The sequence below is a fragment of the Gigantopelta aegis genome, chromosome 4, assembly GCF_016097555.1.
Source record: "Gigantopelta aegis isolate Gae_Host chromosome 4, Gae_host_genome, whole genome shotgun sequence".
In the NCBI taxonomy this organism is placed as follows: domain Eukaryota; kingdom Metazoa; phylum Mollusca; class Gastropoda; order Neomphalida; family Peltospiridae; genus Gigantopelta; species Gigantopelta aegis.
Genome location: NC_054702.1, coordinates 63850539 through 63877331, shown reverse-complemented (window position 1 = coordinate 63877331; position 26793 = coordinate 63850539). Strand labels below are relative to the sequence as shown.

The window sequence follows — 26793 nt, the reverse complement described above, 5'->3', positions numbered from 1 at the left end:
GAGCTTATTTCATTGTTCAAGAAAATACCATGTCATTATATTTATGCCCATGTTAATATTATTAATTTTGTCATGAAATGTCCCTGTAGTTTCAAACAGTCCAGTCTATAAAAAGAGTGACATAATTAGCTTTTAGTACAACTCTCGACAGATGTGTAAATGTGAGTCAAAGAACTCCATCATATAGTCTAGATCATGCTCTTAATTTCTTTTCGCCTGTGGCGATATTAATTGTTTTAGAGGGCCGTGTGCAGTTCCAAATGCACTTAGCCCAGGTGGGCACTTTATTACGTAATACCTTCGTGCGACCGTGCATCCTAATATGCACTTAGTCCAGAGGCCATGTGGCCAGTAGTTACGTAATACCTCTGCGAGTGCGGTTTCGACGACCGTGATTTTGGCGGCTGGCGACAGAATATCTGGTCATCTAAGAAAATATACCGACTCTGGGAGAGGTGGAAATATCAGATGATAGGTGAGGTACCGCGTTGTGCCCCCAGGCGATATTCGCTGTCTGTGAGAGTTTTGAAAAAATAGATAGGGTTTTAGAGATATCGGGGAGAAACATAAGGAAGGCTCCCGGGGATCGCTGTCCGTCCGGACTGGTAATGATATATTTTCTGCTCTGTGTATAACCTTGATGTGATTGATGTGACTTTAAATATTTTAATACTGTATTATACCAATATTATTTAGACGGTGCTGCCGGTCATCTGACGCAGTATACTGTAGGCTCACCGTTCTGATATATATATATATATATATATATATATATATATATATATATATATATATATATATATATATATATATATATATATATAAAGCTTATCCAGTCATCCTAGAGGACCTAGGTAAACTGTAGGTTATTGTCTTTATTGTGATAGGTACCAGTATTAAGTCTGTATTACAAGTTATTGAATGAGTAGTTAGAGTTAATTAAAATTAACCAGTTAGGAATAGAGTTGTAATTCCTTTATTAATTAAGTTCCCCTGGAAGCGTTTCTCAATTATCACACGTTACTGAACGAGTAGTAAGGGTTAATTAAAAATTAACCAGTTAGGAATAGAGTTGTAATTCCTTTATTAATTAAGTTCTCCTGGAAGCGTTTCTCAATTATCACACGTGTGAGTGTTGTGTCACGGTGAAGTGATTAGCATATTGTGTAAACTAGACACCTAGAGATTAACTAATTAAGTGATCAGTTTTGGGTTGTTATTATTTGTTGTTGTTAATTAACTACTGCAGCAGTACATTTGTCAGCGTAAGTTAATACAGATTCCAAAGTGTATTGTGTTTTTGTTGTTTTCTAGTGAACTAAACGTACTATAATAATATATACTTTATATAAGATCTTATCTCTGATCATACCTAGACGAGCCAGCGGGTATAACCGCCCGTTACAGAGAGATCTAATAGATATACAGTTAGGAGAGATATTTGGACAATCGTGTTTCATTCAGTTACGGGTATTATAGGATCCCCGTGACATTCCTTAAATTTCTGGCCAAAGACCATCAGTGCCAACTTCCGGCGTGAATCGTCAGCAGGTGACAACACAACCGTTCAAGATCATTTAATGACAAAAACGTGTGGTTTTTGTGTGGGTATGAAGCATTAATAAATGAGAACACAATCGTTGCGTCTTCAAGTCGTTGCGAACTTTGGCGTCAAGGTCAAACAGATGCTCGTCGTTGTCCTCCGGAATGTGCTTTCGGACGTAATCGACAATTTTCGTGACGTACTCCACGTTGCTGCCGGCGTGCCCTTTGGCGGTGACGATCTGCTTGGACATCTGAGGCAGATCGGCGTCTCCAAGATAAAATGGGTTGTCTTCAGTGGCCGTGAACACCAGGACGGGAACACAATTGTTCTTGTCCCGGGGGTAGAATGTCGTCACGAGGCTCGTGTAGCCGCCATTCGTGCATTCCCGGTTAGTGAGGTGGTCTAGAGCTCTGGTCACTTGTTCCTTCCCAGTTACTTGAAAGGCGACTCCCCACACAATTCCCTGTAATGAATGTAACAAGTTTATTTATTATTAAAAATTAGATGTACATTAAAGTCTGCGTTAGCTATGTGTTCTACCGACTGAGTTACCAACTAATAAACTTGAAGATTGTACCAGTTTTACCAACTCATGAACTTGACGATTGTCCCAGCTTAACCAACTCTTGAACTTGACCATTGTTCCTGCTTTACCAACTCATAAACTTCACGACTGTGCCAGCTTAACCCACTCATGAACTTGACGATTGTCCCAGCTAAACCAACTCATGAACTCGGTGATGCTCCCGGCTGTTTAATTAATAGAGCGCTTCCCCCGACTCGATTCGAGTCTGCCTTAACTTCTAAACCTCTTACATCTGATGTATCTGTTAAAAGAATGAATCTGTCTTAACAACTGTACATAATGTTCCCTCAACCCACGTTTTTACAGACTTGTAATTTATAGTGTATACCTCGTTTTTTTTAGGCATAATAATGTATGTAAATGGGATACAAACCCACCACCTACCATCTGTCAGTCCCGTGGCAAATTCACTATTCTGGAGAGATGTCGAAATCGCTTGTTTATAGTCACCGAGTGCCGGTTTGGATTTGTCTATAGCCTCTATTAAAAACATACTTATCTGCCCTTGATTTGCAACTTAATGTTTACCTGTGTTATTATTTATTTTTAAAGCATAGGTGAGGACATTTATGATGCCAGTGCCTGGCATGCATAAATCTCAGATTGAGGATTCACAAACAACTGGCCTCAGACTAGAGTTATCGACCCATTTGGTTGTCCAAAATACGGAAACTAATGCGAGAAAATATAGTTTTCTTGTGATGTGATTAATGGCTGGGGAGCTGCTTAGTATACTGGATTGTTGCACTGGGTTTGACAGGTAAGAGGATGCAGTTAGTGACTATGTGCACTTGGTTTACACTGGATACTGCATAATGTCCCCCAGAGCACATTGAAGTCATGCAAAATTTGTGTAAAATGCAGAGAAATGGGTGTGATTCGGTCCCTTAGCCCACGTGTGTTTGTTTACATTGATATAACGCGGAAAAGAGCTGGACAACAGATGTCGTCCTTTCGAGTGTTCAATGGGCCCAGGCAGGTAATGTTTCCCGTGAAATGCTAATGGCCTGGTGAAATTAATAAAAGTGCTACAGCCACTGGGGCTACATGAGAATACATAGTGAAATTAATTGTGGTCTGAGGCCAACTGTGGTCATCGGCCATGTATGCTGGCCTCAGATTACAGTTATCTTCCCATTTGGTTGTCGAAAATCCGGAAGTTTCACCGCGCAAGTAGTCTGCTGTTTGACTGTGATTATTTCATGGCAGACAGCTATGAAGTGGCAACTGTTTGACTGAAGTGACAGGGGATAGCATGTAGTTTGTAAACATGTGTAACTTGTTGACATTGAAGACTTGTTTGTGGTAATTCCGGCCCATGCAAAAGTAGTGCTTTTTGTGTAAAATGGGTGTACTCCGGCCTGGTTTAGAGGGTGTGTCTGTTTAAACCAGTATGCTGGGAGAAAGAGCTGGACAACAGGGGTTGTCCTTTTCAGGGTATGTGTCCCCCATGCAGGCAAAGGTACATACAAAACTTCACGGGCCTACTGATATTAATAAAAATGTTATAGCCACTAAGGCTATATAGAAACATATAGCGAAATTAATTGTGGTCTGAGGCCTGCTGTTGGCGGAACGCACCGGAACTGGAGAGCTATTAGGGGACGTAACTCTGCCTACTTTTTCTCGCTAATTTCTAATAGAGCCTATAGTTAATGCCAGCCAGTCGAGAATCGGCAAGTTTAGGAATTAAACAACTCATCTGTTGTAGTGGACGACAAAACTATTCGTACTCTACTCATTTTTTTTTACTGACGTCACTAGAACACATTGATTTATTATATACCATCCCACAGTCAGAATAGCACATACCACGGCCTTTGATAGACCAGTCGTGGAGCATTGGCCGGAAAGAGAAATATACCAATGGGTCCACCGACGGGGATCGACCCTAGACCGAACGCACATCAGGCGAACGCTTTACCAAGTTGCGCTACGTCCCGCCCCCTTCAGTTAAGTAAGTATGTAGGTAGGTTAGATATTTATGATGATAGGTACGAAAGTAGGTAGACATATGTAGGTAAGTACTATGTAGGTAGGTAGGTTAGATATTTATGATGATAGGTACGAAAGTAGGTAGAGACATATGTAGGTAAGTACTATGTAGGTAGGTAGGTTAGATATTTATGATGATAGGTACGAAAGTAGGTAGACATATGTAGGTAAGTACTATGTAGGTAGGTAGGTAAGTTAGATATTTATGATGATAGGTACGAAAGTAGGTAGAGACATATGTAGGTAAGTACTATGTAGGTAGGTAGGTAGGTTAGATATTTATGATGATAGGTACGAAAGTAGGTAGAGACATATGTAGGTAAGTACTATGTATGTAGGTAGGTAGGTAGGTAGGTTAGATATTTATGATGATAGGTACGAAAGTAGGTAGAGACATATGTAGGTAAGTACTATGTAGGTAGGTAGGTTAGATATTTATGATGATAGGTACGAAAGTAGGTAGAGACATATGTAGGTAAGTACTATGTAGGTAGGTAGGTAGGTAGGTTAGATATTTATGATGATAGGTACGAAAGTAGGTAGCGATATATGTAGGTAAGTACTATGTAGGTAGGTAGGTAGGTAGATTAGATATTTATGATGATAGGTACGAAAGTAGGTAGAGACATATGTAGGTAAGTACTATGTAGGTAGGTAGGTAGGTAGGTTAGATATTTATGATGATAGGTACGAAAGTAGGTAGAGACATATGTAGGTGAGTAAGTACTATGTAGGTAGGTAGGTAGGTAGGTAGGTAGGTAGATTTTTTAGGCCTACTTTATATTAACAACATACAGATACAATTAGACCACTATCAAGATGACCATAGGATTTTGTGGGGAATGGGTTGGAGTCATGGGTAAGAGAACAACAGAAGTCCATATAGAGGTTAAATTATCATGAAAAGATTTACATTTTTTGGTTAAAACGCATTGACCTTTTCTAATCACTAAGGTTAGAATTTGTTAAAATTATAAATTTTGACAAATCCAGTGTGTTTCTGGTCATCTTGGTGTTTGTACTCAAAAACTCAAAATTAATTTTATGGGAAACAAAAGGTACGTATCACGGAAACTTGGGTCAATGTCTTGAAGTTAGAGATACACGAATTTAAAATTTAAAACATTAAAGCCCAAATTTACCTCTACCTTACGGTCAGCACGGTTTGAACACATGCCGCTGTGAGAAGCATATATTTCATATTTATATTATGTATATTTTACGTTCATATTAAAAAAGTTATCTCAGGAAATGGGAAATGTATATTTTTTAAATATGTATGAATATAAACAGAAGTCAATTAAAGGGACACACCCTAGTTACGGCTATTTGTTAACCATTACGGCGTTGTTTTTCGCTATTAAACCCGGTAATCCTGATGTTTGTAAAACCACGAAATGCATTTTTTGCATTTTTTCACAAGACGTGCTGTCGAGAAAAAACCGTTAAGCAAGCGAGGTCCAATCTATTTTTAGAGGGAATCTTCCTGTGTAAACGTCACAGATGTTGGTATACCACGTGACCGTTATCATTTTGGTTCGGTTTGTTTTCTCGTGCACGGTTCGCGCAATCAACATCCGATATGTTGTTGTTCATTTGTGAGATTTTTCTTCACAGTTCGTGAACATTTTCAGTAACAATAAAGTTCAGACAAGTAAGTCTCAATACAAAACGTTACAAACCCTTAAAACCAATAATTTTGCTAAGTCTTACGATATCTGGAGAGGGGGTACAACCAGGACAGAACAGTTGGAACATGTCCAGGAGAGGTGAAAAGAACGCACCCCAAGTCTGTGCGCACTCTTTGAAATTTGTTGTGACGTAGGCATTGTTGTGCTTCGAGCGACATCTACCGGTGACATCAGAATACTAACTTTCAAAATTATTTCAAGCAATTGGGACATGGGGATTCCCATGGTATTTATCGATATAAAACCTGCTTTTTCACTCCATTTGATAAAAACGTGATCTAAGTGTGTTACAGGTTTGTAGATTAACCAAATTATAATTTATTTTCGCTGGATGGAACTAGGGTGTGCGGCTTTAATATTAATTCAATGCAAAACAATGTATTTTTTATTCCAACGTACCCCGTCTGATTCCACCAGATTGGCCACACGTCCAGGCTGTAAAACAAATACAAGTTATATTTAATGAATGTCTTCCAAGCCGTCTTCAATCCGTCTTTCACTGACAAAAAAATATAATAAAAAAACAAACCAAAACAAACACAAACACCCCCTCCCCCAAACAAACCCCACCAACAGACAAACAAAAAAAACCTCCCCCCCCCCCCCCCCCCCAACAACAAACAAAACAAAACAAAAAACAAAACAAAACAAAAACATATAAAAGAAAACAAACAAAAGCGGGAGGTAACTAGTTTAAAATTTTAAATAATAATAAAAATACACTTTATAAAACATATTAGCACATTCACATTTCTATCCCATTGTAATATGTTGTGGGAACATTGTCTAATAGTATTCAGTTAAATTATATTTTAATTTTGTTTTTAATCAACCAATTGCCTGTTAGATAAGAGTACGTATTTAATTCCACTCAGTTCAGAGTCCAATTACACAAAACATCATAAGCCTAATTTTGCACGTAAACGTAAATCTACGACTAAACCACACTTTTTATTACTATTATAGTACAACAAATATAGTACACGTATTTCATTTTCTTTTTGTCTTTAAAATGATTAATCTTCTGTAATTATGTAAATTTCTTCGTGAAATAGATGCCAAACGCTTGTAAATGTATGACTGGTATAACTGCTAGTCGAAAAAACCCAGAAGAAGTTTGTTTTGTTTAACGACACCACTGGAGCACATTGATTAACTAATCATCGTTTATTGGGTGTCAAACATTTGGTAATTCTGACAAGTTGTCATCAGAGGAAACCCGCTACATTTTTTCCTAATGCAGCAAGGGATCTTTCATATGCACCATCCCACAGACAGGATAGCAAATACCACGGCCTTTGATATACCAGTCGTGGCGCACTGGCTGGAACGAGAAATAGCCCAATGGGCCCACCGACGGGGATCGATCCCAAACCGACCGCGCATCAAACGGACGCTTTACCACTGGGCTACATCCCGTCCCTTGCTAGTCGAAGACGTAAACTTACGATGTTTTGTGAAATAGGCCGCTGGTCCTTAGCGTCTTATTGTGTTTTTAGATCAACATGCAGTCAACCACGTGACTCGTGCTTACCTCCACAAAAGGTTCAAACACCCCTTTCTCTCTCTCTTGGATTACACCCACCCAGTTCCCCGGAAATATTTCCAAGACAGGTTTCCAAAGCCCGCTAGCTCGTCTATTATGGAATTGTTCGATCTCTACTTACACTTACAATGCGACTTGTAGTAACAATATACACACGGAAATGAATCACGCACCACCGAAATTGTATTGCAAACAAAAAAGGCGCCTAGAAACAGCTGTCCACGTTGTCAGGGGTTGTACTAGTACGTGTTCAGGAAGCCAAGCGTTCGCGAAGTATTAGACTGGCACCGTCGCCCTCGATCACATCACATTCATCTAACATTAGGCGCAAAAGCCAGCCTAACGAACAACCGCGATTACTCGCCCTTCTGCACATGCTTCTGGTATTTTCAATTTAAAATCGAGAAATTTTACCGAGATGGCATGAATAATTAATAATTACCATACGTTTTCATGCATATTTACGGTTTCTGTCTTTTCCATTAGAATTCATTAAATATTGATGCTATGTCAGTTCAGTCCATCTTTTTCCATATCAATGGTCAAAGTACTTGCTAAGTACAAGTACATGACCAAAACTTGGTGGTGCTTAATTCATTTCCAGGTGTATATATGTTACAGGAAATATGTATTATCAGGAAATATGTATAATTCCTGAAAATTTCAGGAAATATGTGTAATGTCTGATTCACTCAGGAAATATGTGTAATTCCTGAAATTTCCAGTAATTATACATAATATTTATTTCCTGAAATCTGATGGTGAAAATTATACATATTTCCTGAAATCGTTCTGATGAGAAAACCAATTACACATTACACATATTTCCTGAAATTTTCAGGAATTATACATATTTCCTGATAATACATATTTCCTGTAACATATATACCAATGGAATTTTTTTTAGGAACCACAGCAACTTTAGCAGAAAAGAGTGACTGTAACCAGAACGGTTATCTAATGTTATGAAAAGGGCGGGATGTAGCCAAGTGGTTATGCGCTCGCTCGATGCGCCGTCGGTCTGGGATCGATCCCCGTCGGTGGTCCCAGTGGGTTAATTTTCGTTCCAGCCAGTGCACCACGACTGGTATATCAAAGGCTGTGGTATGTACTACCCTATCTGTGGGAATGGTGCATTTAAAATATCCCTTGCTGCTAATCGAAAAGAGTAGCCCATGAAGTGGCGACGGCGGGTTTTCTCTCTTGATATCTGTGTGATCATTAACCATATGTCTGACGCCATATAACTGTTAATAAAATGTATTGAGTGCGTCATTAAATAAAACATTTCTTTTTTCCTAATGTCACGAAGTTACCCATGTTGCTGACCTCCATTCTCGCATACTGACATTTAATTAACATTAGCCTACGTTTGTTTTTATAAAGACATTAAGGGGCGGAACGTAGCCCAGTGGTAAAGCGCTCGCCTTATGCGTACTCGGTGTAGGATCGATTCACGTCAATGTGCTCACTGAGCTATTTCTTGTTCCAGCCATTGCACCACGACTAGTCTATCAAAGGCCATGGTATGTGCTATCCTGTATATGGGATGGTGCATGTAAAATATCCTTTGCTACCAATGGAAAAATGTACCAGGTTTCCTTTCTAAGACTATATGTCAGAATTACCAAATGTTTGACATCCTATTGCCGATAATTAATAAATCAATATGCTGTAGTGGTGTCGTTAAACAAAACAAACGTGACACAGACATTACGACGCTAACAGTGAATTCAATGTGGTCAAGTCACTGTCCTGTGTAGAACACACCACGACCTTTGATGTGCCAGTCGTCGTGCACTGGATGGAACGAGAAGTAGCCCGATGGAAACACCGACGAGGTAGTAATAGTATAATATTATATAAGGGTCGAGGGATCGATCGTCAGTGATTCACTTGCCCCCCCCCCCGTCCTAACTGGTACATCAAAAGTCGTTGTGTCTACTGTCCTCTCTAAATGGCACCGTATACGCATATTGTTTACGTGTACTCATACGCATACTGATTACGTGTGTACGTATACGCATACTGATTACGTATGTACGCATACTGATTGCGTGTGTACGTATACGCATACTGATTACGTGTGTACGTATACGCATACTGATTACGTGTGTACATATACGCATACTGATTACGTGTACGCATTCGCATACTGATTATGTGTGTACGTATAGGTATACTGATTACGTGTGTACGCATACTAATTACGTGTGTACGTATACTGATTACGTGTGTACGTATACGCATACTGATTACGTGTCTACTTATACGCATACTGATTACGTGTGTGCGTATACGCATTCTGATTACGTCTGTACGTATACGCATTAGGGTCTCCATGAGTACTCGAGTACTCGAACACGGGTCGAGTCTAGCAAGTGCAAGGAAGAGCACTCTCATTTAATTTAATTTTTTACGTAATTTTGCCATATGCTTGCCGCCGGTTATATGGCTATAACACATGGAGGAAAACCAAACGTCGAATGTGTGGAATGCAATACAATGGCATAATTTACCATCAAGATGCATGTTACCATTTTACTTTATTCCTTAGTCTCATTAGCATTTAGTGTAGGTGTCGGGTACTCGGATCCGGGTCGAGTTTGAATCCCGAGTACTCGAGTCCAATATTTTAGATTCATGGTGGCCCAAATACGCATACTGATTACGTGTGTACGTATACGCATACTGATTACGTGTGTACGTATACGCATACTGATTACCGACAAATTTGCGCCTTAATATAATCTACTCATTTAATTTCATTTTAACTGACTTTTCGTGCATATATCCAATTAAGGTTCAAACACGCTGTCCTAGGCACACATCTTAGCTATCTGGGCTGTCTGTCCAGGGCAGTGGGTTAGTTGTTAGTGGTCAGTGAGAAAGAAGATGGTGTAGTGGTCTTACACCTACCCATCGAGTCGTTTAAACTCGCTCTGGGTGAGAGCCGGTACTGGTTTAACGACAACACCACCAAGGCCGGTATAATCTACTCAGCAAGTATTTAAAAGGCCGTGGTGCTGTCCTGCCTGTGGGAAACTACTCGTATATATGATATAAAGCAGTGGCGGATCCAGAAAATCAATTGGGGGGGAAGGGGGGAGGGGGGGAGGGTCCAATGACATGTGGCCGAAGGTCACAAACGTTCCCGAAGGAATACCTGGGATTCACCAACGTAAAAAATAAAAAAACAATATATTTATAACTGATGCAAAACTGGGGGGGGGGGGGGGGGGGGAGCGGGCCCCTGGACATCCCACCCCTTAGATCCGCCACTGTAAAGGATGAAGATTATGCATTGCCCACCCCTCCCCAATTCCACCCAAATGTAAATCGCATTCATATATTATGATTTTTTTTTTAAAGGTTATACTATCAATTACATTCCCACCAAAACTATAAACGAATAATTTTATTTACTGATGGAAGAAAACGTTTTTTTTAAATGCCAGGTATCAATAGAGTATGATCGATAGGTTATTCTCGAGACGTTACATTTATACATTTATTCATAATTATTTGCGATCAGTTAAAAAAGCGAGAGAAAATGATACTATAGAAAGAGAAGCTATAAACTGCTATGAATTCAAACCAGAAAAATAAAATTCTGTGTACTTTTCTTTTTCAAGGAAATCACTGTTTACGCCTTGTGGCAGAACATTACACATCTAAATTCTCGAGTTAACTACGCAAAGATTATGTCCTGGATTGATCAATTTGTAGTTATATATTTAAATAAATGTAAAAATAGCAAAATGTCAATTGCAACTATCATAATTGGAATCATCATTATAACAATTTAGAATGTTTATTATGAACTCTGGTTGTATTAAAACAGTTTCTAGTGACATGAAAAATTATGAGCGTCATTCTTGTGAACTGTTGGTGTGAAACGAAAATCCATTCAAATCCATAATGAGATCGCTTTTTAATTGGGGGTGGGGGTGGGGTGTGTGGGGCAACGTATATACTGGCCTCTCCAAGTACAGAGTTGGTTGGCAGTGAACCCTTCCATCTCTGGTCCAACGCTTTCGACGCCTTTGAACAAACATTCGAGGCGACACGTAGCCCAGTGGTAAAGCGCTCGCTTCACGCGCGGTCGGTCTGGGATCGATCTCCGTCGGTGGACCCATGACTAATATATCAAAGGCCGTGGTATGTACTATCATGTCTGTGGGACAGTGCATATATAAAAGATTCTTTGCTTCTTAATGGAAAAAGGTAGCGAGTTTCCTCTCTAAGACTAGGCTATATGTCAAAATTGCCAAACGTTTGACATTCAATAGCCGATGATTAATAAACCAATGTGGTGTCGATAAACAAAAACCTCTTGAACAAACAAAATGAGCTATGGAAGGAAAAAAAAGTTCTTTAATTATTTATTTATTTTTAATACTTTACCGCATCCGGTGTTCCTCTGTACGTTGTGTTTTCCTGCCAAAATCTTCGCACAAACCCTCGGATGTAACCCACCCGTCTCGACTTGTGCTCGAAGTTGGGTTTCCACAACAGCGATCCGTAACCGAACACCCATATGGTCGAGTTAACTTTTAAAATCTTATCGTACAACTTTTCGCAATTCATTTTCAAATTAGTCGTTTATAAGTCACGAAGAGACTTCACTTTTAATATTTATATATATTATGTTTGTTTGTTTTTCTTTCTTTTTAAAATAGAATAGCAACCGCAATAGAAAATATCATGTAATTATCATAAACGTATGCAGAGTGTAATTCTTAAGAAATTTTATTCCCAGGAAAAGTTTTGCATTACAGGGTCGATGGTAGAACAGGGCCGTAACTAGCGATGTTACGGGGAGGGTTGCGTGGTATACGAAAAGGTTCCCTATTTAGTTTATTAGTGCTTTACTGTGTTTTACTGTTCCTGGTTCTGTTCTTACCCTCCCCTCTTTATCTGTGACAAGGCAGATACAGTTTCCTGAATAATCCTACATATCGCGCCAAACATGTACTTACACGTTAGGAAATAACGACACCGATAAACACGGACATTAAAAGTAAGCTATAAATCTATGTGCAAGTCTTCAATGTAATTGTGTTGCATACTTTTCCCGCTGTTCAACGTCAAAAGGTGGCCTGGGTTTTTTTAATTATTGTTTTTGTTTTTGTTTTGTTGTTGTTTGTTTGTTCGGTTTTTCAGCCCTTTACGTTCACTCTTCCATCTAGGAGCCAGATGGCGCCTACTTGTATTTTTTATATAGATAGTATGAAATGTTTTAGCCGCCAATTGAAAAAAAAGGCATATGCGACCAGATCGGTTACAATGTAGAGGGCTGTTTTTTTCTATTCACCCGATACAATGATATAATGTTAACCTTTCATTCATTTCGTAATGTGGATATTTGAATCCGGGTTCTGACCGTCATTCCATTTACAGTCGCAGGTCTACTGAATTGTTCAAAGTTAGCTTAACACTAGAGCACATTGATTTATTAATCAATGGCTGTTAGTTGTCAAACATTTGGTAATTTTGATATACTTTTGGAGAGGAAAGAAAGAAATGTTTTATTTAACGACGCACTCAACACATTTTATGTACGGTTTATATGGCGTCAAACATAAAGTTAAAGAGACACACCCTAGTTTTTATACACTAAGGCATATTTTTTACTATTATATCTGTTTTTGATAACTGAAATCATACTTTACTTAGATTTTATGGGTTAGATTATCAATTTCCGTACATTTGAAGTGTATTTGGTCATCTTGGTGTTTTTAATATCAGAAAATGCATTTGTCGTATTTTTAAAAATGCACATGTAGCTGAGTACTAACAGTAATGGAGTCGAGTTTCTATTTTTAGAGGGTATTTCACCATTTCAAAGTCACAGACTCATGTTTCACTCAATTGTAACTTTATCCAAATGTGTTACAGGTTTGTAGATTAACTAAACTTAGTGTTAATTTTCACGGGTTGAAACTACGGTCTGTCCCTTTAAGGATCACACAGATATTGAGAAAGGAAACCCGCTGTCTCCACTTCATGGGCTACTCTTTTCGATTAGCAGCAAGGGTTCTTTTATATGCACTATCCCAGAGACAGGGTAGTACATACCACGGCCTTTGATGTACCAGTCGTGGTGCACTAGCTGGAGCGAGATTTTGGAGAGGAAACCCGCTACATATTTCCATTAGTAGCAAGGGGTCTTTTATATGCACCATCCCACAGACAATAAAGCACACACCACGGCCTTTGATATACAAGCCGTGGTGCACTGGCTGGAACGAGAAATAGCCAAATGGGACCACCGATCCTAGACCGACCGCGGACCAAGCGAGTGTCTTACCACTGGGCTACGTCCCGACACTGACTGAATCGTTGAAATGGTAAACAATTTATGAATGGAATGAAATATGTCTTTAACGAACGCTAGCTCCGCTTTTCTACAAACAGCAAGGGCTATTTTAGATACACTTCCTTAATACTGAGCTTTGTACGTGGGTCATTTTACAGAAATTGTAACTTTTATATCCCTACACAATTTCTTTTGTATTTATATATAAAAACAAGGTTTGTTGTCTTTAATAATACCTTATTAATAATATCATCCTGTCGTAGCATTTTAAGAAACTTTTTATATGTTATTATAGACATCGTATGTCTGTTACTTTTTTAGTTTTTTCAACTGTTTCTTTAGAGAGCATGAATTAATTATTTACTTATTTTGTCACTGGTGTTACCTGTCATTGGTGTTACCAGGTACTGGAAGGAAGGAAGGAAATGTTTTATTTAACGACGCACTCAACACATTTTATTTACGGTTATATGGCTTCAGACAAATGGTTAAGGACCATACAGATATTGAGAGAGGAAACCCGCTGTCGCCACTTCATGGGCTACTCTTTTCGATTAGCAGCAAGGGATCTTTTATATGCACCATCCCACAGACAGGGTAGTACATACCATGGCCTTTGCAATACCAGTCGTGGTGCACTGGCTGGAATGAGAAATAGTGCAGTGGGCCCACTGACATGGATCGATGCCATACTGATCGCGCATCAAGGGAGCGCTGTACCAGTGGGCTACGTCATGCCTACTCAAACAACAGACTTTGTCAAGGCTTCGTTTTAGATTGCTTTAATAATTTTACATAACTCTTCTGTGGTTTTCTTCAATCTTTATTTGGTGAACCAAGTTTGCTTAAAATCATTATTTTAAAACGGTGTTTGTTGTTTACATTAATGAAATATAATAACTTGTAATCAGTGCTGGAACAATCCTAAGCAGAAAAAAATTAAAAAAATTAGTGTTTGGTATTTTAATACAAAATATATACAGCAGGATGTAGAAAGATCAAAGATTAATAAACGGTAATCAAAATAAAAAATACCATCAAATATTATCTTTATTACAATTTTACTTTTTTACAATTCCAAGTTTAATGTAACAAACAAGTTTGTTCTTTTACTGTCTTTATTTTGGGTAATGAAGAGATGCTTGTTAAACCAGTTCGTCTTTATTGCCAATGACCTTTCCTTCACTACAATTATACCAAATGATTAACTGCAAAGGTGACTTTAGCTACCAACCAATGGATTGAGTTTCCCCATGTCACTTCTTGCTTGGATGGGCCGTGTTGTACAAGTCAGACTGTTTATCAAACCTAATGCTTTATGGGGGTATACTACCAAATCAAATCCCATAGACGACAATAGTAACATATGTGGCTAAAACTCCTACCTGCAACGTATCAACCGACATATACGCCACGGATATAAATACTATCACCCCTTACACTTAAAGTGAATCAGAAAAAAATGGGGGTCAAGCTGCTCGTTTCTGAGATAACGGGTAGCGTCTATGACTACCCTAGTTTCGCACAAAATTCGAGTACTTTTTTTTTACAGGTACCCCATACATGTTTCAAGCACAAGGCTACTTGACACATTGGTACTAGATGAAATAAAATTGCACTTTTTTTTTTTTTTCCCAGATGAACTATTATTTTTTACAACCAACACACTCACATTTATAACCAATCACAGGACTTGTGGTGTTCACTTCTCTATCAAAAGTTCGGTGCACCTCGAACGTTGACCCAGCCGGAAGTTATTTGGTTTAGTACTACCTTATGACAGCGCAATCCTCACAGTATGCAAAGTAGAATGAGTTTTTTTTTATCTGTGTCTAATTCGATCTTTGAGTAGAAGTACAGGGCAAATATAAATAAAGAAGACAAATGGTTCTGTAAAAAAGTTTGTTTCTTTTGTTTAACGACACCACTAGAGCACATTGATTTAGTAATCACTGGCTATTGGATGTCAAACATTTAGTAATTTTGACTTAGTCTTAGAGAGGAAACCTGAGCTACGAATGTACATTGTTTCATTAGTAGCAAGGTATTTTTTACATGCACCATCCCACAGACAGCGTAGTACATTACCACGGCCTTTGATATACCAGTCGTGATGCACTGGCTGGAACGAGAAATAGCCCAATGGGCACACCGACGAGGATCGATCCCAGACCGACCCCCCCCCCCCCAGATCCGCCTCTGAAATCATCGATATCGGGTCCACTTAACCCGTAAAAGTTGACTTGAAGATGAATTAACATTCGGTGTGTGTCACATGACTTCACATGTGCCAGATCAACAAGACCATTTAAAGGGACATTCCCGAGTTTGCTGCATTGTAAGATATTTCCGACTAATAAAATATTTCTACGATTAAATTTGCATATTAAATATATTTTCTTGTTTAGAATATCAGTGTCTGTATATTCAATGTGTTTCTGGTCGTCTTAATATTTTACATCTACATAACTGCCATAACCGAATTATTATTGATATTTTGTTAAAATAAATAAATGCAAAATTAGACCCTTGGATAGGTTTTAATGCTAAAGTTATTACAAATATGTTATTAAGGACACCCAAATAACATATCCATGTGTTTTTCATCACAACAAACCAATAGGATCACACTCCTGAACTTTCCCACTTGTCTGGTGACACCAATGACATCATTAAATGAGTTTACTCATGAAGTACGATGTGTCTGCACGTGCAGGCCGATTACAGTTCTGCGTGGCAAGGTGTGATTTTCTTTTTCTTTGTTCATCAAGTTTCCAAACGTCAACAATAAAACCTTATATATTTTAATTGTTTTATCTTGAATTTGTATTTTGAAAAGTGATGATTTCTGTAGGATGACCCACAGCCCATTGATTTATTAATCATCGGCTATTAAAACTGTCATCTAAAACATCTATACCCAATACCTAACAATATCTTTGCAATTCATTAACAAACGGCCATTGTGTGAAGCTAATTCGTAAAATTATCACAGAACCAACCACATTCACATTCGGTTACAATCAAAGTAATACTGCGGGAGGATGTAGATGGGGGGTGGGGGTGGGGGGGTGGTAGGGTAGAGGGAGAAAGGTGAAGGACACACGTTTAATGAATATGTGCCCGTCTGTCGCGTGGCTCTTTACTATACGCCACGTGCCGTCACTGGCGCTACGTTATTTCAAGTTTCATTCAAAACGCGTGGTCATTGCTTAACAGACCGCGCGACCACCGGTTCACGCGTGCCGGCGCGAGAACAGATGGGTGAAATAAACATCACTACTCGATTGTCTCACGGGGCTGGTAAGAAAGCGCCGGGCCAAGGGCCAGTATCGAGGGGTTGAAGGTTACCAGTTGCTCAACTGTCGGCGCAGAAACCGGGTCACAACTATTTTTTAATTTTTTTTAAAGTTTTATTATTAAGCCGCTTAGATTTCTCACAAAGACTTCTGGCTGGGTCACCGTGCCTCGGTATTAATAATAGGACAAACAGACCCTAGTAATTAGGCTCGGCGGGCATAAAGCACGGAAATCGGTCAAAAGGATTTTGAGCAGATCCCTTGTTCAACAGTTTATTTTTCAAAATTAATACCACTGGTCGAAGCCAAACCAGTGTCGCAAACACAGCCAGTGAAAAACTTCAAACGTTATTTAACGCCTAGATTTCATTATCTTGCATTTCACGGGCTACTCTTTCGAATAAAGAGTTAATGTTGTCTCGTGAAAACAGAGGGTGCGACAGAGCGGCAGGGGGAATTAAAGTTCTGTCGGTTTCCGTGTTGCGGTAGAGCGCGCCAAACGTATATTGGTTGCCCAACATTAAATCACTCGTCACTGATACTACTATATGTAATACTTTGAAAGAGTCTGTCTTGAGTTTGGGGCGGGACGTAACCCAGTGGTAAGGTCCGCCTGATGCGTGGTCGGTCTGGGATCGATCCCCGTCGGTGGGCCCATTGTGCTATTTCTCGTTCCACCCATGGCACCACAACTGGCATATCAAAGGCCGTGGTATGTACTACCCTGTCTGTGGGATGGTGCATATAAAAGATCCCTTGCTGCTAATCGAAAAGAGTAGCCCATGAAGTGGCGACAACGGGTTTCCTCTCTCAGTACCTGTATGGTCCTCAACCATATATCTGACGCCATATAACTGTAAATAAAATGTGTTGAGTGCGTTGTTAAATAAAACATTTCATCCCGCCCTTCCTTGTACCGGCCTCGGTGACGTCGTGGTTAGGCCATCGGTCTACAGGCTGGTAGGTACTGGGTTCGGATCCCAGTCGAGGCATGGAATTTTTAATCCAGATACCGACTCCAAACCCTGAGTGAGTGCTCCGCAAGGCTCAACGAGTAGGTGTAAACCACTTGCATCGACCAGTGATCCATACTGGTTCAACAAAGGCCATGGTTTGTGCTATCCTGCCTGTGGGAAGCGCAAATAAAAAAATCCCTTGCTGCTAATCGGAAAGAGTAGCCCATGAAGTGGCAACAGCGGGTTTCCTCTCAAAATCTGTGTGGTCCTTAACCATATGTCTGACGCCATATAACCGTAAATAAAAGGTGTTGAGTGCGTCGTTAAATAAAACATTTCTTTCTTTCTTTCTTTCCTTCCTTGTAAGTGATCATTATAATCGGTGTACCACCGGCCTCGGTGGCGTCGTGATTAAGCCATCGGACATAAGGCTGGTAGGTACCCAGAGCGAGTTTTAACGACTCATTGGGTCACTACACCCTCTTCTCTCTCACTAACAACTAACCCACTGCCCTGGACAGACAACCCAGATAGTTGAGGAGTGTGTGTGTGTCCAGGACAGCGTGCTTGAACCTTAATTAGATATAAGCACGAACAAAATATGAAATGAATATAATATAATCGGTTTATCAATCAGGTCAGTTAGAACTCGAGGATAAAAATGTACGGGTTTTTTGCCTATTCTATATAATATATATATAAAAAATCTAGCTCTTTTTTTTCACAGTCTCAGCTCAGTCTCTAGTGGACACCATTTGAACTCAGCATTTGTAGGTAAATGAAAGAAAGAAAGAAATGTTTTACATATGGTTAAGGACCACACAGATATTGAGAGAGGGAACCCGCTGTCTCCACTTAGTGGGCTACTCTTTTTGATTAGCAGCAAGGGATCTTTTATATGCACCATCCCATAGACAGGATAGCACATACCACTACCACGGCCTTTGGTGTACCAGTCGTGGTGCACTGGCTGGAACGAGAAATAGCCCAGATAGCTAATAACAATATTGCTAAGTAAAACATTAACCTACTGAATGACCGACATTTCACCACAGCTTTCTCAAAAATATACCTTGAACTCGTCAAGTTAAGAGATATTCTGGAAGAATCCCTTGGATTCATGACTTGTATGGAGGGGGAAAAAATTCTGTAATCAATAATCATATTGTCATAACTTAAACAACAACAACATTGGAGTCTGCATCATATTAACTATACAATTTACGGTTATATGGCGTCCAACATATGGTTAAGGACGATACAGGTATTGAGAGAGGAAACCCGCTGTCGCCACTACATGGGCTACTCTTTTTGATTAGCAGCAAGGGATCTTTTATATGCACCATCCCACAGACAGGGTAGTACATACCACGGCCTTTGATATACCAGTCGTGGTGCACTGGCTGGAACGAGAAATAGCTCAATGGGCCCACCGACGGGGATCGATCCCAGACCGACCGCGCATCGAGCAAGCGCTTTACCACTGGGCTACGTCCCGCCCCGAATAGGTAAATGAAATGACCGGTTTTAACATAAACTTTATAAATGTACATATGATTTGGGATACTATGACCCTGCTTGCAGTAAGCCACAATGCACATCTATAATTTAATATTTAGAAAAATGCATCTATACCAGGTAAATGTTTTAAGAGACCCTTTTTAATATCCCTTTGGGTTACTACTTCATTCAGAAGACGTTATAATACAACATGAATGACGCAATTTGCATGAAGTACTGAACATAATATTATACATGTACATGTATACAAATCTATGTACATGTACCGGTATTCGCATGAAAACCAGAGTTGTTTCCCCTTGATAAAGACCACCCAAGTGGTAAGCGGTCGGGCTTTTCTGATCCACTTAGGCTAGTTAGTGGTAATACTTAGTGTCAGAAGAAACAAAAACAAAAGTAAATTTCGGTGGAGAATAGATTCAAATATACTTTTATTCACTATGTTAGCTACTGCAATTTAATATTATATACACTGGGATTCACATGTTAGATACTAGTAGGCTACTTCCTTTAATATCACAGCCAACAGTGTGATTTTAGATAGACACGTCAGGCGCGTGTTCAGGGGGAGGGTTTTCAGGGTCGAAACCCCTCCCTGCTTAAGCAATTTTTGTTCTCGAAACAAGCCTGTCATGTAGAGACAAACATACACTTTTAACGATGTATATATATATATATATATATATATATATATTTTTTTTTTTTTTTTTTTTTTTTTTTTTTTGAGCGGAGGAAAGCTTGATTCGAAAACCCCTAAAAATTCGGTCGCCAGTCAAGACCCCCTGCTATAATTCCTGCACACGCGCTTCCACGTCAGGCGCGGATTTAGTGGGGGCCCAAGGGGCCCGGCCCCCCCCCCCCCCTATTTTTGGGGTCGTTATTTTTTTTTTTTAACTATAGCATACACTAGAGTGGAATTACACAAAAATGCACTTATTTCCCAGTTTTGAAGATAACAAAACAGTATGACAATACCAAAAACATACGTTAATATAGCTATTTTGTTACTCAGATGCGAGGAAATCGCGTTTCAGGCCACTTAAATTTCAAAATATCGCGGGAGAGCATGCCCCCGGACCCCCCTAGGAATCTCGGGCGCTTTGCGCCCTCGGCCCCCCCCCCCTATTTAAAAATCCTAGATCCGCGCCTGCACGTGTTATAATAATAATAATAATATATAATAATAATAATAATAATAATAATAATAATAATAATAATAATAATAATAACTTTATTTAATGAGGGTGACAGGTTTAGCACAAACTAATCTTCCACTTGGCCTCAAATAATAATATTACATATTAAATTTAAAGGTGAGAGTCCTATACAAGCACATTGTTTAATGGTTTTTGACATCAGACCTATTGGTAGACAATGTTTTACTAGAAATATAAATAAGTATAATTAAAGAAACTGACGAAGAAGCAAAGCTTTTGAACCGTAGATATTCTTTGAAAGGGCATTGGACATTTTAAATACCGAGAAGGGTTCCAATGGGATGAATGTTCACGATCTGGCTGTATATAGGCCTACATAAAAAATAAAATAAAATATATAAAACAACATAATTATAAGTGATAAATGAACATGGAAATGATTTTTAGAATATAGGATATATAATATACATATATTTCAAATATAATGTACCCGGTACACAAACGCAAAACAACATGAACATGAGGCCTAGATACCTCATAAAATCTGTTTCCGCGCGATTTTCAGTCCCACAAAGATGGCTAGCTCCTTACTGGAGTTTAGGAATGATAATTAGATTTCAAATGCGCTTGACAAATCCTATTATTTTCTAAACAGAAATGAATTGACGGAAGGCGGGAATGGAGTCTTGTTTTAGCCTCTTTCATTCGCCCATTATCGACAGATGCAGAAGTGACCCAAATCCCGCAACCTTCACCTTCACCTATATTGCGGCGGAGGTGATGACGTAAGCCCCCACTGACGTCTGCTACTGTGGTGACAATGCAAGACGTGCGCGTGCCTCTGTTCCCATTGTTATCCACTTTAACATGCACCTGATCGGACACCCAAGTCTCTCCCAGCAGGTCACGGTGACATTTTTAGCTGGGTTGTTAAGATTCGTGATACAAATGTCAAACAAGCATCATGCTTCTTTGAGCTAAACTGTTCTTACGGGACAGAATTTAAAATTATGTTGGTTTTTTTGTTAGTTTTTTAAAAATAATTAAATGAATAAATGGATGAATTAAAATAAGATAAGAGATCAGAAAAGAAAAGAAAAGAAACATAAGATAAGATAAGATGTAAGATAAGATACGATACGATACGATACGATACGATACGATACAATAAGATACGATACGATAAGATAAGATACGATAAGATAGAAATGTTTTATTTAACGACACACCCAACACATTTTATTTACGGTTATATGGCGTCAAACATATGGTTAAGGACCATACAGATTTTGAGAGGAAACCCGCTGTCGCCACTACATGGACTACTCTTTCCGATTAGCAGCAAGGGATCTTTTATTTGCGCTTCCCACAGGCAGGATAGCACAAACCATGGCCTTTGTTGAACCAGTTATGGATCACTGGTCGGTGCAAGTGGTTTACACCTACCCACTGAGCCTTGCGGAGCACTCACTCAGGGTTTGGAGTCGGTATCTGGATTAAAAATCCCATGCCTCGACTGGGATCCGAACCCAGTACCTACCAGCCTGTAGACCGATGGCCTAACCACGACGCCACCGAGGCCGGTAGATACGATAAGATACGATACGATAACATAAGATAACATAAGATACCATAAGATATTATACGATAAAAATGAATAAAAGAATGAATGAATCAACCAATCAATCGATCAATAAAATTATACAATACTACTACTACTACTACTACTACTACTACTACTACTACTACTACTACTGCTGCTGCTGCTGCTGCTGCTGCTGCTGCTGCTGTTGCTGATGTTAATGTTGTTTTGAGCACTGTTGCTGCTACTGCTGCTGCTGCTGCTACTACTACTACTACATTATACAACCTATATACATGTATGTCCATTTTTATGCCAATACTTTTATTATTAGTACTAGTATATTACACGTTAATTATATCGTAACCTATTTATGCATTTTAGTGAATTTCACTGTATTCGTCTGTTACAAAAGTAATTTGTCAATCCGGGACTACCAATAAGTAACATAATGCAATGATCATATAGATTATTACATAAACATAAAACATAAGCGTGTGCCAAATGGAATCTACAGAATGATGATCAGAATTCCCAAATGAGTTCCACAGGCTAACTTCCGTTGACACTGACGCAAGTTTAATACCTTATTTATTATTCACAAACTGTAACTTAGTAACACACATCGATACTTGTTTAACACATTCAGCAAGGTCAGCTAATACGTTGTCGAAAAAACATTAAAATATACACACACAATAAATAGTTCTTTGTTTAAAAAAAGGGGGGGGGGGGGGGAGAGTTGAAAACTCAATAGCTTTCAGGATTAAGATATAATTTAGAAGCGTTTCAGATGAGGTAACATTGGTTTTCATTGTACAAGCATTGTCAAAATCAATAAACAATTTTACATCGAGATAAAGATTCTATGGTGATTAGTTAAAAAGTAATATTACATTTTTTCTTTCCCCAAACTTACAGCATTCTGATTCATAAAATGCGTTGAAAAACTATATACATTTTCAATGCATTAAAATTAGAAATAAATCAGAACTGACGCAACACAAAGCTCTTTAAAAAAAACCCTGCCTATTTTGTCGAAATTTTTGACGTTACATAAACTGGTAGCAATACCGTACCCAGCGTCTATACATACAATAATATACACATATATATATGCGCGCTCTTTCTCTCTCTCTCTCTCTCTCTCTCTCTCTCTCTCTCTCTCTCTCTCTCTCTCTCTCTCTCTCTCACACACACACACACACACACACACACACACACACACAGTGACACCCGACCTCCCTATATGCCTCTGTCTCTCCCTCTCCCTTTCCTCTTTTTCTCTCTCCTTTTCTCCCTCCCCCATCTCCTGCTCTCTCTATCTCTCTCTTTGTGTGTTCCATTCTATTTTTCTGTCTCTGTCTAACCGTAGATTTGTCTCTCTCTCTCTTTCTTACTATCTCCATACCCCCCTCCCCCCTTAACATTCCACCCAACTTTCCTCGAACATTGCATGGAACGCAGATGTGTGGTGGACTGGCTTTTATTTTTGTTTTTCATTATTATTTTTCAATACTATCATTATTTTTATAAATGACAAAGGTTTTAGAATGCATTTTTTTTCTCATGTATTTTACGATCGCCACTATGTCCAATGCCGGTCATAAAACTAAAACGCTCGATTACAAGACAATAATTACCATACGAGTACCCATGAAATGACCATCACTCTAAAATATAATACAAATCGTTATTTGTTTTTGTACGAAACCACACCGCGTTGCTTTACGACATTAAAACTACACGACAAACTGGCCAATAAAGATATATTGCGGTTGTCCGCTGGTTTCTTTTGTTACTTTTCGGGCCCTGCTCATAACACGTGACTTGCTCTGATTAAGAAAGCGAATTATGATCGGGTCGGTAAATATGTAATATACGTTGGTTGCATGGCCGTCTTTGTGGCTGGCGGGAACTCGGCGTAATGGACAGATGGGTTTGACAGATGGACAAGGTTTGGTACTCAGTGATCCGAGACGCTCAAATCTCACTCCACCCAGCAGGCGTGTGGGTGTTTTTCGTGTTGGTTGTGAAAAACACTTTTTCAAAAGTGTCAGTTTCATTTCAAAGTGTTTTTGTGACATTTTATACCAACAGTACGGCTTCTGTTTTTTGATTGGTTGGTGTTCCTCGCGCTCACGTGCACAAACCATTTGGCGGCAAGAGTTCAGACATATTTTTTTCTTCTTTTTTTTTCGTGCCTCTTTTTTTATTTATTATTAAAATAAATTTAAAATGTCAAAAAAACTTTTTAAAAATATGATGAAAAAAAAAATCTTTGTATTCACACATTATTTGTATACACCTGTATATATGACATTTGTACATGCATACATACGTACGCACGTACGTACGTGTATGCCTACATATAGTTAACACCCCCAATTGCAAATTATACTTTAAATTCCGTGACGTTTGTTTTCACGTAAACTGTTCGCGCGGGCATCGTCAGATTCGGATGTCGTCTACTGGTCGTTCACAATTCAGCAGCATTTTCACCAACAATAAAGTTTTAACAAGTAAGTATCTTAATACAAAACGTTTTGTCATTACCTTAACGGAATTTGGGGGCGTTGATATATGGATGTGTGTGTGTGTGTGTGCGCGCGTGCGTGCGTGCGTTTATATATGTGTAGCCTGTGTATGTGTAGCCAATGTATGTATGACTGTGTTTGTGTGTGTGTACGTGTGTGTTTGTGTGTGTAGCCTATGTATGTGTATGTGTAGCCTATGTGTGTGTGTGTCTGTACGTGTGTGTGTGTGCGTGTGTGTAGCGTGTGTGTGTGCGTAGCCTGTGTGTGTGTGTGTAGCCTGTGTGTGTGTGTAGCCCGTGTGTGCGTGTGTGTGTGCGTGTAGCATGTGTGTGTGCGCGTGTGTGTAGCTTGTGTGTGTGTGTGTGCGCGCGTGTAGCCTGTGTGTGCGTGTGTGTGTGTAGCCTGTGTGTGCGTGTGTGTGTGTGTGTGTGTGCGTGTAGCATGTGTGTGTGTGTGTGCGTGTGTGTAGCATGTGTGTGTGTGTGTGCGTGTGTGTGTGTAGCCTGTGTGTGTGTGTGTGTGTGGTTTTGTTTGTTTATTCTTGCTTTTGATACCCTATAACCACTTTTAATTTTCATGCTAAGATACATCTGTTTTTTCTTAAACGCATGTGTCTAAGCATTGTAAATGTACGTAGTTACACGCGTGTAAGACATAAACAGGCTTTGTAAATTCGGTCCATAGTATGTATTTTATGTGTGTGTGTGCGTGTGCGTGCGTGCTTGCGTGTGTGTGTGTTAAGGGACGAACGAAATCTGTTGTTGGGAATAATGGAGAGACAAAAATGGATTATGTACTTCCTCACAGAAAGTATTATATATACATGTATGACAATCACATCACGATTTTTGATACATAAGTCGTGGAGCACTGGTTGGAACGACAAACAATCCAATGTGTTCACCAAGTGGAATCGATCCTATGACCATCCTACCTCGAGCGAGTTCTCTATTCACCGAGCTACACCCCACTTTTCATAGGTTGACTTTTCCTACAAAAGGATATTTGAATTCAACTTTAAAATGGACGGAGTATCTAACTTTGACAACCACTGATGGGCGTGGCTGATGTCAAACTCGTTGTGGGCGTCACCCCCCGATATAGCACGTGTCATTAATGGTCATATTTACATTTATGTGCAATGTGATGGAACATTATGGATCTTGAAATTAACGAGGAACACGAACAAAAGCAACTGAAGAGCGAGAGATAAAATATCACTATATTGCTAATATAATATTGCAGATCGGGTGTCATACGCCAATTTTTTTTTTTTTTAATTATTTCTTTAAAAAAGAGGAAAAAACCGGATTAATATAAACAACCTACCCGGAAATTTAGCATGTGTGATTATATTTAAACATATAAATGATAAGGAGCTGTATTTTTGTTTTGTTATTTCTTCGAATGTGAGGGTAGGTATAATGTAGTCAATAATCGTAATATCATAAATAACAGGTATCAGCGTACGAGATCGAAACATTTGCGAAGTCCCCCCCCCCCCATCTCTCTTTCTCACTCTCTTTCTCTCCCTCCCTCCCCCTCTCTCTCTCCCTATGTCACCCTCTATCTCTCTTTTGCTCTCTCTCTCTCTCTCTCTCTCTCTCTCTCTCTCTCTCTCTCTCTCTCTCTCTCTCTCACACACACACCTCTCGCCGTGTCACCCTCTCTCTCTCTGCCTGTCTCTGTCTCTTTGCTTCTCTCTCTCTCTCTCTCTCTCTCTCTCTCTCTCTCTCTCTCTCTCTCTCTCTCTCTCTCTCTCTCTCTCTCTCTCTCTCTCTCTCTCTCTCTCTCTCTCTCTCTCACTGTGTCCTTATGCGCATATTTATGCGTTTATGCTTCTAATCTCCTTCACCCTGCTCACTGTGGTCTACTGCTATGCTATGTAAATATATACATACCTATTTGGTTTTACATTCGACATGATTTAGTGAATATGGTATAGTATATAAATAAAATACAGAGTATTGGCTATTACTGTCACCGATATATCTCATACCTTTACTGTGTACCAAGGCGTAGAGATATATCCGTGCTTGTGTTTATGTAGGACAG

The 26793-nt window shown here is 39.2% G+C and overlaps 1 protein-coding gene across 1 annotated transcript; it reads right to left on the bottom strand.

Annotated features, from left to right (window-relative positions):
- Positions 1–1381: 1381 nt before the first annotated feature.
- LOC121369941 (putative glutathione-specific gamma-glutamylcyclotransferase 2) lies at positions 1382–11954 on the bottom strand. Its single transcript, XM_041495024.1, has 3 exons — positions 11772–11954; positions 6218–6253; positions 1382–2009 (listed from the first exon to the last, which is right to left on the bottom strand). Exons 1-3 carry the CDS (start codon positions 11952–11954, stop codon positions 1578–1580), a joined length of 651 nt encoding a protein of 216 aa, XP_041350958.1. The 3' UTR covers positions 1382–1577.
- Positions 11955–26793: the final 14839 nt, after the last annotated feature.